General features: G+C 37.8%; 1 protein-coding gene across 1 annotated transcript in view; it reads left to right on the top strand.

The window, feature by feature from the left end:
- RELN (reelin) overlaps positions 1 to 14,491 on the top strand; it is a 297,658-nt gene that overhangs the window by 147,727 nt on the left and 135,440 nt on the right. The window contains exon 9 of the mRNA XM_050915640.1: positions 13,820 to 13,916. Within this exon, the coding sequence (XP_050771597.1) occupies positions 13,820 to 13,916 (97 nt within the window). The remainder of the gene's footprint in view (positions 1 to 13,819; positions 13,917 to 14,491) is intronic.

The following is a 14,491-nucleotide window of genomic DNA, read 5'->3' on the forward strand; positions in this document are numbered from 1 at the left end:
GAATTTTGTATTTGCAGGTATATAAGCAGATGAGGACTAGGAAATGAAGCAAAAAAATGGTCCCGATTTCACCATAAATCCCAGATCCTTTTAAACTGTGTGGTCAGGAAGGGTAACACCCTAGTGAATTTTTCATTAGTTGATATTCTGTGTAGTTTCCTTCATGTACCACCTATTTGGTAGTCTTGCCCTTTAAAGGGCAATAGGGTTGAAAAGGTGCACTTAAGATGAAGGCTTAATTAGGATGAAAAGGTAATTAGTAAGGCCTATTCATGCACTGTCTGCCCAAGCGTGCAGAAAACTTCAGTTACTTCAGATATCTTAATCATACATGACTACATTAATCCAAGACCAAACACTGACATGTGAAAGACAAAATCTAGCAGTTTCCTTAATGTTCAGTGGGATTGTTAATTGAGATGTTTAAAGCAATGCCTTTGGGCTCTCTCAGGCCAGAACATCTAATTCAACAGCTTGGGATTGCAGGATATTGCACAAAAGCCTCTGGACTCAGCTGCCACACAATGTTAGTCTGATTCATTAGCTGAAATATTCTCTATTTCTCACTCCAAATCTCGGGCTTTTCTCCTTAGCTACATCCCTTGGACATGATCTACCATTCATGTAGGCCACTATGATGGAAGGTGACTCATAGTACTGAGAAATTAGCAACCAAGCTAAACACAGGAAGAAAAAGACCCATGAAATCCCATAAGGAGAAGAGGAAAGGCTTTAAGGGAGGAATGCCAAGGCGTGAGGTGTGCAAGCAGTTCTGCTCATGCGTTGTTCTTTGTGTGTCCTCTTCAAGCATATGCTCCCATGGCTGTGGTGTATGTGGGCTGTGCATGCTCTGCGTGGGCAGTTCAGCATTGGCAGGCTCTTCCCATCCCTCCTTCCTCCGCAGTGCCTCTGAGTCAAACACCAAGCTGAAGCTGAAGGCACTGTGATGAGTACCAACGCTCAGCCTGGCCTCCAGGGCAGGTGCTCCTCGGAGTGATGTGTGTCACAACGTGAAAATTGTTAACGGAAAACATTACATTACCTTGAAAAACTTTGTTCCGTAGCTCTCTCCTTACGTCTTAGTATTGCTAGATCGTTTCTGGCTGTTAAACAATATTTGAAAACGGGAATAACTTGATAAGGAAAGCTCCCACTCTTCAGCTTTCTTATGAAAACTCTTGTGCACTCATCTGAGAACAGGATGACTTTGACAGTATCATGTACTGGATAAACACAAAATGTTTGTAAGGCAGAATCCTACTTTAAAATTGCTTTCCCTTCAACTTTTATGCCATTACCACAAAGATCCTCTGTCATTACTAGAGCAAATTAGCCATTCTCCTTCCCTCTCCCATTTTCTAAAAAAATCTAACCCCCCTACTATTTCATATTAAACCAAAATTGATTGGGGGGGGGAAGGGCTTTCTTTTATCTAATGAGAGGAAATACGTCTTCAAACATTTAAAACATTTGGCACTTCAGCTCCATTTTTCAAAGATCAAGCCATTAGTCTTGCAAACAAAGAACTAGCCAAAGGTTCAATAGGTTTTTTTGCTTTATCTGGAGAAAAAGCTTGGTCTTAGACTCTCCATTCCAAAAAATCATGATAAAGAACTTTTGTGAAAGTTGGGTTCCCAAATCTAACAGATTTTACTTTGGGTCAATCATTAATCCTTACTTTCAGTCACCCCCAAAACTACTTTCTATGACAAATATGTGACTTGCAATATTTTCAATTTGTTTCTAATCATAAACCATCTTTCCCTAATCGATTTTAGCTGAGTTATGGTCATTTCATTTGTGTAGCATTGGCTTTGGTTTAATGCAAAAGAGAATCTGAAATGAAATGCAAAAGGTGCCACGTAATATGGTACTAAAGCAAAAAAATAATTTGCATGGATTCCTAAGAATGAAACCTCTCAGCAGCTCACTGTTATCAGTTCTGCACACTGCTGTCTGATATACAGAAAGAGCACATTTTGACAGACATGATTCTTATTCTTTGGGATCTTGTGGTGGAGTTACTACTTTTATATAAGCATCATTTAATTATCCTACAAAGGACTGCAGTGAACTTAAGAGAGAGCTAATGTCAAAGGGAAATTGTGGAAGTATGTAAAATCTTATTTAGAAATCAAGAAATGTGAGGTAAAGCTTGAAATCCATCAGTGCCCGTGCCCATGTCATAACAAGAAAAGTTAACTGTAATCTTTCTTTTGTTTTATGCTTAATGCAGTCTTCTGAAACGCCTTTCTGTTAGCTTAGTGGTGGTCATGCCAGAATTCCTGGCATCCAGAAAACGATGTACAGAAAGTCTGTGACAGCTACATGTTTGCCCAGAACTCGCCACAGTTTTTATACTTCAGATTTAAAGTGGCAAGACCATGGCATACTTGAAAAAGTTGGAGTATATGTTCACCGTGACAAATGAAACATCTTACAAGAAACTCAATATGATGCAGAATAACTCTTCCTGCAATAAATAAAATAACAAAACCCTGTCCCTAAAGTTCTGGTCGGCACTGAGAGTACTACTGAGCTGGCAAAGAAGGTGCCACTCTCTGAAAGCATTATTCGCTGTTAACATGAAAGACTTTAAAATGCAGGATTCATGAGCAAAGGTGATCTTCAATACCTAGACAACCAACAGGATTGACACTGGAAATTCCTTAGATACCTTTGCTGTATGGATCATATGCTTGGTCCCTGCTATTGCTAGAGAAAAGACTTGACATGAAGCAAAACATGCATCTAGCACATCAATCTTCATTAAAAACACAGTTTTCAGTGTGGGGTTTTAGTAGTAGGCTTTAATCTGGGAGAGTGCTTTGTGATTTTGCCAGATGCACTCAGTTTGTCCTCTCAGGAAAATCCCAGTAGGTATTATCCAAAAGATGGGTCACTCATGTTATGATCTGCACATTGGTCTGGAACCAGAAGCATTTGGACCTTACTCATAGTGTAAGAATGACCCTTTTCTCCTGCTGCTTCTGGGATAGAATAGAATAGAATAGAATATTTCAGTTGGAAGGGGCCTACAATGATCATCTAGTCCAGCTGCCTGACCAGTTCAGGGCTGACCAAAAGTTAAAGCATGTTGTTAGCTTCTTTCACATCATCCAGTCACTCCTCTGCCACCTGTTGTTATTGCCCCTTCCATTGCTCCAACTTATTTTGTCTAAACATCCATCAGATGACCAAGTTCATTGTTGATTACAGTATTTGACAAGGATAAAATCTACAGGGTTCCATACAGATAAAACTAATTTAGTGCTATCACTAGCAATACCTACGTGCAGCTTATCAATCTCCTTTAATATCTTTCTAATGGAACACCATAGCACGGATAAATGTGTGTATCTATTGTTTTTAATATGGTTAAAATATTATTGAAGAAAGAGTATTATTGGTGTTCAACTATTCAGGACTTTTTGGTAAGGACAAAACCCCGCTAATTCAGAGTGCAGAGACATTACTCGGGTGATCCTCTTTCAGTGGTATCCCCTTTGTCCCTATTTTCCCTATCTTCCCAAAAGGAAATAAAATGCTAAAATTTCTGCTTTTACATGCATACATATTTCATTGACAATCTTATCATATAATCACTAAAACCAGTAACAAAACTAATAATTTCTCCAATCTTGTTCAACACACTCTCCACTCCTGCAACTTTATTTTCTGGTTGAGTAATCACCCCTGTCTTCACTTCAAATTTCTTGAGCTTTTTAAATCCATCAGACCATCAGCTGTACTTAACTGAAGAGTAATTGTATTACCTGGGATGACTTTACATTTATACTGTCATTTTTTTAAAGAGGTGAGGTGCATGTGCAATGCACATACCAAGAACTTCCATGTGGCTTAGTTTATTTACAGTCTATTTTTAATGCTGGCTGATTTCACAGTCCTCTGTAAGTGTAATGGAGAAAGCTATTTGAAATATGCAATTGATTGCTTTTGATTAGCATATGAGTAAGGGTCACTGATTTGGACGCAGATCTTTGACATAACATTTCCAAAAGGGTTTTCATGTCATGTCCTGCCTCACCCTAAGACATCAGGTTAGTGAATCATTAACCAGCAGCCTCTATTACTCTTCCTGAACTACCAAGGTCGCTAGGATCTACATGAGAGCTGTTTTACTCAGCAAATCCATGGGCTAAGAGTCTCAGTGATGTTTGTTGAAGACAAAGCACAGATAATGTTTATCACCTTTAGTAAAAAAAAATGCAATTTTTTTCAGGCTTAGGTTTTTTCCTTCATTTTTTGTAGTGGTAATTTGCCTTTGTTACCAGTGTGAGTCTTGCAGAATTAAATTATAAAATGTAATTGATTGTGTATATAAAGGAAATACTTCTTTTTTGCCCTGATGCACATTCAAACTACAGATTATTATTATTATTATTATTAATTAATAATAATAACCAGAATTGTTGAATGTGCCCTTTGGATTAGTCCTTACCTGCCAAACTTCTATGCTTCAGAAAACACATTTACTTCCCTGCTTAACCTCAGCAAATAGAAGACTGCAATGGACAAAAAATAATCTTACAAAAATTATCTAATTACATAAATAGTGCAGCTGATTCACTGACCCCCATGTATTTCGGCAGAGGAAATAACAATCTCTCCGGGCTGTCCCCTAGAGCAGCATCTGGAGGGCTCTGCAGAGCATCTGCGCAGGACGGCGATTCCTTCTTCCCACCAGAAACATCCTGACTCCACTTCGGCTCAGCTGCATGAACAACGATGGCTGCATTTAGCCCCATGTAACAGTCTGAAGACACTTATCATTTATATTTTTATCATGTTTTAATTCAGTTCTGGAGGCAGCTGTTATATTGACGGTACTGCTTTTATGTTGTCTATTTATCCTCTGCTTGGATTCAGCCCACTCGATAGAAATTCATACATCCAAACATGTTTTGTTAAATAGGCCATAGCTTTGGCTGACAGGAACCATTGCTGATCATTTTCTCTTAATTTCCAGTTTTGTTTAGTCAGTTTTACAATTAGCAGAAGCTATCAGATGACTGACAAATGCTGTAATAGCCATTTCATGAGGTACCACTGGGCTTGCTCTCAGCAGAATGGGTCAGAGATGAGCAATTTCCTTCAGAATTGCTGTGAAAATTCACTCACGTGTCTCTAGAGAAATACCAAAGTGAAAAATAAGCCCCTTCTGAATTCAGCATGGAAGAGTATTTGGTCTTTTAAATCCCTCACTACCTTGTTAGCTGAACACAAAAACAGTCATGGTAGAAACTGTGGTGCCGAATGTTTTGGGCGTATTGAGCCACCTCCTGCACTTTAGTCAGCTGCATGGATGATTTCCTTCAGTCACACAAATTTCTCCTGCTCCGATGCCTTCCAGGAAGCACCAGGTTTGCCGTGCAGGCATGGCACGTCCATACAGTCGTGCTGATAGTGGTACCAACAGGGAAGAGGCTGGCCAGTTCTGCTGGACTGGTGGCCACAGGACAGATAGACTACCTTGCATTAAGCAAATGTGGAGCACTTTTGGGCTGGCATGAGGTTCAAAGGATTTCATTACCAGGAAGTTAGCTAATAAAATTATGTTAGAATCCTATCTGAACTGAGCTTAAATAGTGCATAAAAACAGTTTTTAAAATAGGTAATTTAAAGCACTGATGTCCATAAGAAATGAAGATTATGAAATGAAGCTTGATTGTTGCTATATTCAGATCCAGTCCCCTCCAAGCAATAAGAACAGAGCACTGAGTATATCTGAACCCCCAGGTTATTTTGTCCTAATTTCTTTCCTTTACATTTGGGAAAAGCTTGAGAATTTTAAGTCATTCAATGCCAAAATTGGTGTCATTCACCATTCTGCATTTCTTCTGCTTGCTTCGTTTCCCATTTTCCCCCTGATAAAATAGTATTAAGGTTTTTGACTCACCACTCAAATTGCCATTTGCTATTGCCTGACATGAAACCTACTAGTTTCCCCTTCCTGGTGGTGAAGCCCTTTGTGTAGATGCATAGGTTATAAATTACATCTAATGTGAAAGAATAAGACAGGTAAGTAACATCATCTAGCACACTTCACATAGCATGTGGAAATGTTAGGTGGTGTTTATTGATTTTGCTGAGTTATACAAGAGGGGCTGTCTAGCTAATGCCTAGATTGAAACCAGAGTTTAAAGTTAATGCCATATTTGAAAGACATTTTAATGGCCTTGGGGTGAAATGATTTGTGTTGTTTTGGCTAGCCCAAGGTTACAATGAAATACTGTCTTTATTACTTCCATACCAGGGCTTCTCTGCCACTGTTAGGAATTAAAATGTGAGCGTTACAGATTTACTGCATGGAGAAAAGCAGAAAAGATAAAGAGAGCCTCAGGATTCAGAGCCAGGGCAGGTGGCCGAGCCACCGCCTCACAGTCGAATGCGGGCCATTACGGAATTGGTCGCTGCAAATAATAAATGCTGGATTACAGACTGACTTTCATCTTAATCCTGCTCATATCGTTGTAGGAGGATAACACTTTTGTATGATTAAAATTGTCCATTTTTGAATTAACTCAAACAACAAAGCATCTGTAGTTCCCAGGGGGGGAACAGAGAAGCCCCCAGCTCAGCAAAATGCTCCTGGGTCTTCCTCCAGTGGGCGAGGGAGGGGATTTCCATGAAAGCAAAAGCAGATAAAAATAGAAAAGCCCATCAGGAATTGCAAAAAAAAGCTTTTGCCAAACTAATTATTATCTACCCACATATAAAGTTAAAGGCAGGCAATCAGTTTTATAGGGTTTCAGAAAAGAGAGACATCTCAGCTCAGGACTTGGCTTAAGAAAAAATATTTCCCAGATTTTCTTGGTGCCAGGGAATTTTGCTAAAGCAGGCAAGGAAAGGACTTTCAAATCTTTATATTCAAGATATCTCCTTTTACACAGAAGTTCTTGGGACCAATGTGTGTTTTCTACTGCCTCTCTAGAATGGACTGGCTGTAGGGATCTAAATAAAACATCATTTGCCTTCCTGCAGTATTTTAATACCCTTATCAGCACCTTGCGGTGCTCATTTTCTTGATTATTGACCTTTGCAGCTGACCCGGGCTGCTAAACAGAGTTAAACAAAACGTCTCTTTCTACTTATCGATACATATTAGTGTACTACTGAACTACTTTAAGATGGTATAATGTAAATTTTGTCCAACTTCATTGAAAGGCCACCCTCTCGCTTAGAGGATCTCCACATAATCTGACATTAAGCATTTAATGGCAATAATGTTGAAGCATAAAATACGGGTATACCAATAGAAAATGCTTAGTGATCACAGGGCTTACTACTTGGTCAGACATTCAAGAACCACTGTAAGAGTATTTCTGGGGTGTTAATGATATTGTTGTTTCAGTAGCTGTAATTCCTGGGTGTCCATTACATCCAGGTCTTAACAAGTTCGCTCACTTTGCCTCCAGCAAGGTGCTCTGTATGATGTTAGTGCACTTAAGAAAGTGGTTAAATTTAGAAGCATCATGTAATTATTTATTTGGCAGCAGACACATTACCCAAGCACATACCTGCTGGCTATATCTCAGAAAGAGACACTATAAATAGCTGAGCATCTTTACATCAGAATAAATCAGAAACTGGCATAAAGGAAATACAGCTTTCTGCCTGGCTTATTTTTCTCTCCTTAATGCTCTCAGCACAAAAAGCAATATGAATTGTGATCTGATCTTGTTCATTAGAAGAGAACAAATTTGTGTGCGCGCAGGAAGCACATCATATCTCTGAATATAAATAGACTAAGAGGAAGTTGAGCCAGATAAGTATTTCCTCAGACTTTACCTCTCATCTAAAGGAAATTAGCTGCATTAATTCATAAAAAGTACCTTTGCTGTTATTGGGATTCCTGGAAGGAGGTGTGTGGGAAGGGACTGTGGGAGGTCACCTGCCCCAGTGCTCCCCCCACACTCCAACCAGGAGCACCCTCTGGGCGAGGACTCATGGCCCTGTCCACTCAGGGTTTGACCTCCGATTAATTTTTAGGACTTCATTTCTGAAGTCCTTCTGATTAATTTTTATCAAATTTATTTATTAATTATTTTTCTCATCTTTTACAGTTTTACAGTGGAGGCTTTTAGCATACTTGTCAACCCTTTATTTTTATTTAGATGTAGCTACCCAGCATTTCCAAAATGGAGCAACAGCCTAAAGCTGTTGTGGAACAAAAGTTAGCTGCTCTTTGAAACCTGAGCAAATAAATAGTTGAGCCTTTGCATTTCAAAATTCATATTTCTCACTAATGCTAGAGTAGATCTGATTTTTACCAAAAAGTCAAACACCATTGACATTTTTGTTTTCTAGTGTCAGGTATTTATTTCAGATTGTTTATTAGAACACATACAGGGGTGCAGATAGTCAAAATCCTCTTCTCACAAGGGAGAGAAAAAAGCAGCCAGCAATAAAAATATTTGATTCTTACCCTGAAAAGGTAGGCTACAATTACAAAATAGAATACAGTTCTTGCAGTTTTTAATTTGAAGATTTTTTACACTTAAAATATTTATTTGTACTCTGAACTTGTTCTATAAACAAAGGCAAACTTTTAAAAAAATAGTCTAAAGATCTAAAATGTGTCATAATTAAAAATCACACTTGTGACTAAATTCAAAGTTGTGGCTTCAAAGAAAAATTAAAATGCTCTTGCGACCTTCTCTTGAGGAAGTTTTCAGAGGCAGAATGCGATGAACAGTTGCACATTTTTGTACCAGTGTTTCTGGTACATCCAGCACAAAATATTCCATCTTTTAACATGGTTAAAATCACCTGGTTCTTAACCAGAAGCTAATATAAACATACACCTAAAAAAAATTAGGATCTGCGGAGCATTCATGATACCAAACTGTATGGTTCATTAATTTGGAAAAAACTATTAGCGAGCCAGCCAAATTTGACCACTAGTAATTTATACTATCCAGTTTGGCTTAATTCAAGTGATATCAGCAAGTCATAATCCTTAGCAAACACTAATCATTATTCATCACATTAACAAAATGAATAAAAACAATCTTCTAGCATTAGATAAATGGGATTCTTTTCAGGTCCCTTTTGTTTTTCAGGCTGCAGTCAGGACACAATTCAAACCCTTCTACAAATTTTTTGTGTGATTTTCTCCTGTACAGTTCCACATTAGACTCATTCTCCTTAAAGCCAGCATTAGATATCTCATCTGCTTATCCACAGAAGCACTTGCAGAAACTATCAAGAGGCTGTCAAGAGGCAGAGGACGTCACAGTCTATAAAGAGCAAAATATTGCTTCCCTTGCAGATGGCACCCAGTTTTATCTCAGCAAAACACCACCTTCTAATCAATTCTGTTAAGAAATCTTAGAGACCAAGAGCCGTATGACTCGGGTTTCTATAAATCTGACACAGTTGGAGGCAAAGCCGTAGTGAGAATTAATTTTGCCTGCCATTGTCAGCCTGGATACAAATAACTGAATACCTGGATACAAATACCTGATATGAAGTGCCTTCATAACATCTCTCCTGAAATACTATGCTCTTAGCACTTCTACCTACTTGATTTTTTAAAAAATAAGGTATGCAAAATATTCACTAGTACTTTAGATGGCATTGAAAGACATCAAAATCAGCTTAACAAGACTTACCAAAAAAAGGCAAAAAAGTCTCAGTTAGACATGTTGCAGGTGGTCAGTGCTGGTCAGGTCCCGGCTATGGGTTACCAATCCTCCGAAACAAGCAGCAAAGCAATTGAGAAGCATACTTCTGTTTCCCTTCCTATTCTTTCCTATTTGGTTTAGGTAGAATTAACAAAGCAGCGGTCAGGAGCTGTTCAGGATTCCCATGCTCTGCTAGTCAAAACCCTCCCCTATTAGCATCAGTGTCTGGATTCAACTTTGAGCAAATTTTATTTTAGTAAAATCTACCTTGGGGCAAAATCCAAGCACGTAAAGCACAAGCCAAATAAATTAGTGTTTCAGAATATTCAGTATATGAATATAGCTGGGTTTTATAACAGAAGCTGCTCATCGTTTTTTATAACAGACCAAATTGCTGTCTGAGCTTCAAATGTATCATATAAAATTAAATCCATGAAGGTTGTCTCTACTTTAGCTTTTTTCTAAAAGTTTTAGAAGTCTGTGAATTTCAGCTAGAAGCCTATCAAAAGGAGTAAAATAACTCCAAAGAAGAAGAATACTTTGTTCCTGAAACCCAAGGACAAGCTTGCCTATACATATGTAGAGAAAAAATTAGGCTATTCTTGGTTGGGGGGTGGTTTGGGGGGTGTGTGTGTGTGTATCCCCAATAAATATATTGAAAGTATAATCCTAACTCTTAGTCAGATTTAGCCAGCAATAATCTCACCAGGGCATCAGGTTTGCTGTGACATACTCGGCTTAAGAAAAAACCAGCATTTTTCTCTAATGCAGTAACTTACTAACGTAGACTTCTTTATGGTAATCATTGTGCATGTTTTATTACCCATTTTCATGGCTAATTCAAAACCTGGGCATTCTTGATTTAAAACAAGTCTATTCTAATCTCATTCAAAAGGTTTTATGTCATCTTGTACAACTTTTTCTTTGGAGGACAGGAGGGTATGACGATTTACAGCGTGACATCCTGCCCCTGCTGCTCTGCTCGGAGCTGACAAACTGTTTATTACCATCTCTGGAAGCAGTGTGAAGGACACCTCCCTTCCCTGGCTGAATTTGCCCTCAGTTCCTGCTATGTTACTGCTTGAATTTTGATCATCTGTTTGTTCACAAAGTCAGAGTATAGCTTTGCTGATCAAGGTAGAGGAAAACATCAAAACTGCAGATTTCTACAAAATGATTTAAATAATCCTAGTTTAAGATTAGTGAAATGATAGTAATATGGAGTAATAGTAATAGTATTAAGTAATAGTAATATTGAAAATAATATTGAAAATTATATTGAAAGCCAGTGGCTTTCAATACCAACTCAGTAAACCCTGTCCTGGAGTGCAGTTGTATGTTCACCTTCCTTCCTTTTCTTGGGAAGAAACTCTTAATGTAAGCTAAGATGAATATTGGTTTTGTAAAAGACGCAAGCACCAGATCCATGTGCTTCCTGTATATTTAAAAAAGATGGTTTAAATGGCAGAGAATAATGCCTGAACCTTGTTGATGATTTTTTCAAATGGATAAATTTCATTCTTTTTTTTTTATTGTCAGTTCAAGTTTTACAGAATTAGATACTTAAATGATAAATAATCTTGCTATCTTTTAATTTTGAGTCAAGAACATAAAAACACATTTGTCATCACAGTCAGTAACTGCTACTTATATTGACCTTGATGACTTTCCCAAACTAATTTTAATCTTAGTACAACCTGTTCTGCTTATTAAAATAATAATAAAACCCAGCACTTGTCTCCCCTCTTTTCATTCTGTCTCCGTTGCTCCCTTTCCAATAACACAAGTGAAATATCATGTCTGCCTTGCAAAGCCCTTTTTCAGCAGCCCCATTTCTTTTAAGCAGTAACTTTGATCTTCATTGGATAGTTTGAGGGTGTTCAGATTTAACAGACAGCATTTTTCATATTGATTGTACTGCCAGGGTACACTCACTTCCTATCGTCTTTGCAGTATGGGCAGCAAATATGGCCTTCTCCCCTTTTTTAGCAGCATATTTGGACTTGGCTTTGTTTAAGAGCGCTGTACCAAAAGTTGATTGTGACACTAACTGAAATGGCACATGTTATAAAGTCTATATTGCTGGTTATTTTTACTGTTTATGTTCCTTTAATTTCTGTCTAACAGAAAACTCAGTATGTTGCTGTTTTGCCTCAGCCTCTGGCCAGCCAAAGTGGTTAAACTGGCTGAAGTTCACTGATTTTTGAACTGAATTCCCCTGAAATAAAATGAATGAGTGTGATTAAGGGTTGGAACTCCTAAGTGCCACAGAAGTAGCAACCGACAGCAGATGTCACTCAGTAAAGTAGACCATCTCAGCAGATGGGCAAATATGAAATGCAAAGGCTTTTCCTGACATCATTTGGTTTTAATATGATAGAAATAAAATGCCTTGTCAGTGAAATATAACCAGACAGTTGCTTTGTAGCCATTTTGGGTACATGGTTGGTAATTCAAAGTCCTGCTGCCTTTGCAATATTAATTATTCTGTGCCTCATTACAGCAAGAATATGTGTTAGACCAGCTGAACGTACCACACGCAGCTGTAGTGGCTCAGAAGTATCTGTTCCTCTATTTACAATTTAACATTAGTAAAAGATACAAGAAAGCAACTTTGTGGGTCATTTCCAGGATGCTAGCGGATGTATCAGGCAAAATTATAGAGGCAGGATTTCATCCCATGTTTTGGGGTGTTTTTGCCCCTGCAGAGGTATGTGATGTGTATCTCAGAATAGAAAAGCAGTTCTGTAGAGCTGAGAGCTGCAAATGTGAACTGCCTCGGGGGAGCTGGGGCTGCGAGCAGTGTACTTAATGACATATGTTCCCATTAAAATGTGTAAGCTGTTCTCTTGTGTAAGTGGTTAACACATTTTTAATCAGGCCATTTATTTCATTACAAAAATAAGTACCCCGAGTTGGAAAATGATAGTATTTTATGGTCAGCATTTCCACATCTGGGTACATACGTACATTTATACATATATAAAAATATGTATATACACAACTTTCAGTGTGCTTCATATCTGAAGCACACATAAACATAACAATCTACTCGTAGCACACATAATACATACTCCTACTGTGAGCAAAGCTGTGGTATTCACTCCGTAGTATCCTGATGCCATCAGAGGTGCTGTTTAATTGAGAGCTGCTTCTCTTAAATATGGAAGGCAGCTGATGTGTGCTGCTGCTTTGAATCTCGCATTTCAAAATGTTTATGAAGTAGAAATTTTGATCTTTGGAGCACGGGTTAGGATTTGTCTGTTTCACTGGGTGTTGAATTTTCTGAGAGGGATGAATTATCTGGTGTCTGAGGAAAAATAGTATTTTTGGTGTATTTAATTACCACTCAGGTTGTTTATCATGTTTTCTAGGTTGAATTTTTCAATCCCGGTTTTTGTTATTTTGACTGTCCCCTGTATTAATTGTTAAGCTCATCTTTTGTGACAACACCCAGAAGGCACCCTTTATAAATCAAAAGTAAATATATTACCCTACCTTGCAGGGGTGCCATAAGGCTTAATTAGTTCATTTTTGTAAAGTGTTCTGAGATTCCCAGATCAGCATCAAATGTTTATTATTAATTATGGGCTCTAGTGAGTATATTGGATGATTTCTTAATTTAATTCTCTTCAGGTGTCCTTAAAATATCTAATTTTGTAACGTCTTTATTCTTTTAAATTCCTGAAGCACATTTGCTCTTGGCTCAAGTAATTCTGTATACATTTTCCTATCACTTACTGTATTTTTATTTCTGAATTTTTTTTTTTCTATATAGTAATATGAAGAAGTCTTTTACTGTTTTCCCTATGAATTCTGCTATGTGGATTATTCTCTCATAAGAAGGTTTTGTTTAAACATTTTATGGTGGTTTTTTTCCTGCAGTGGGGGGTGTTAAGTAATTTACTTGGCTTCCCCTGGGAAATTTGCAGAGATTACACAGCACTGCTGTGATTTATCATTTCTACTTTATTTCTGACTCATAAAGCATGCATTATTTTGTGTTTACCTTCAGCAACAGATCACAGGAAATTTCATCATCAATCAAAGCGCTTTAAAATCGGGAGAAGTGATGATGTGACAAAGGCACAGTCAGCAACTGTGGTTATTGGAGGATCATTTATTGCTTCATTGTGTCGTAACACTTCTCATTTTATTGCTTTTCCCAGGATCAGGTTCATGTCGCTTTAGTTACTCAGATCCCAGCATCACCGTGTCCTACAGTAAGAACAGTTCTGCAGATTGGACTCAGCTGGAGAAAATTAGGTTTGTTGCAGCTTTTTAATCATTTTCATGCTTTCCGGCTGAGCAGGTGGTGTTTAAACCTGTCTCTTTTAAAACTTGTTTTAATTGTTAACTTTTCAGTTCTCACTTGTTCATACATGTTAAAAGATGAGGGGTGAAATTATGGTCACTAAAGCTAATTGCAGAACTGCCAATGGGTTTGGTAAATCACAATTTCATCCATTCATTATCTGGGAGGTAAGGAAGAGAATTACTTCAGAGTTAAAATGCAACTCCAATAACCAGCAGGTTCAGGTGCCTGAAAAACCAAAACTTTGATGAGTTTTGCATTTTAGCACCACTTTTAATGTCAGCAAGAGCCATAATTTATGGCGTTACAAGTTTCTACTTTGGTAAGATAAAACATTCAATAAAAATAGTTTATAGTTTGATATGAACACTTGGCTCCTAACACTGTTATAATAACAAGATTATGGTGAATTATGCCTTGTTTTTAAACAAGCTGGTTTACATGAAATCGCAAAGGATTATTAATGGGGATTTTAAAATCTTTTATTGCAATAGGCACACCTTTAAAGAGAGAGTCAGTGTCAGAG

This window comes from Gymnogyps californianus, chromosome 1 (genome assembly GCF_018139145.2).
Source record: "Gymnogyps californianus isolate 813 chromosome 1, ASM1813914v2, whole genome shotgun sequence".
NCBI lineage: Eukaryota > Metazoa > Chordata > Aves > Accipitriformes > Cathartidae > Gymnogyps > Gymnogyps californianus.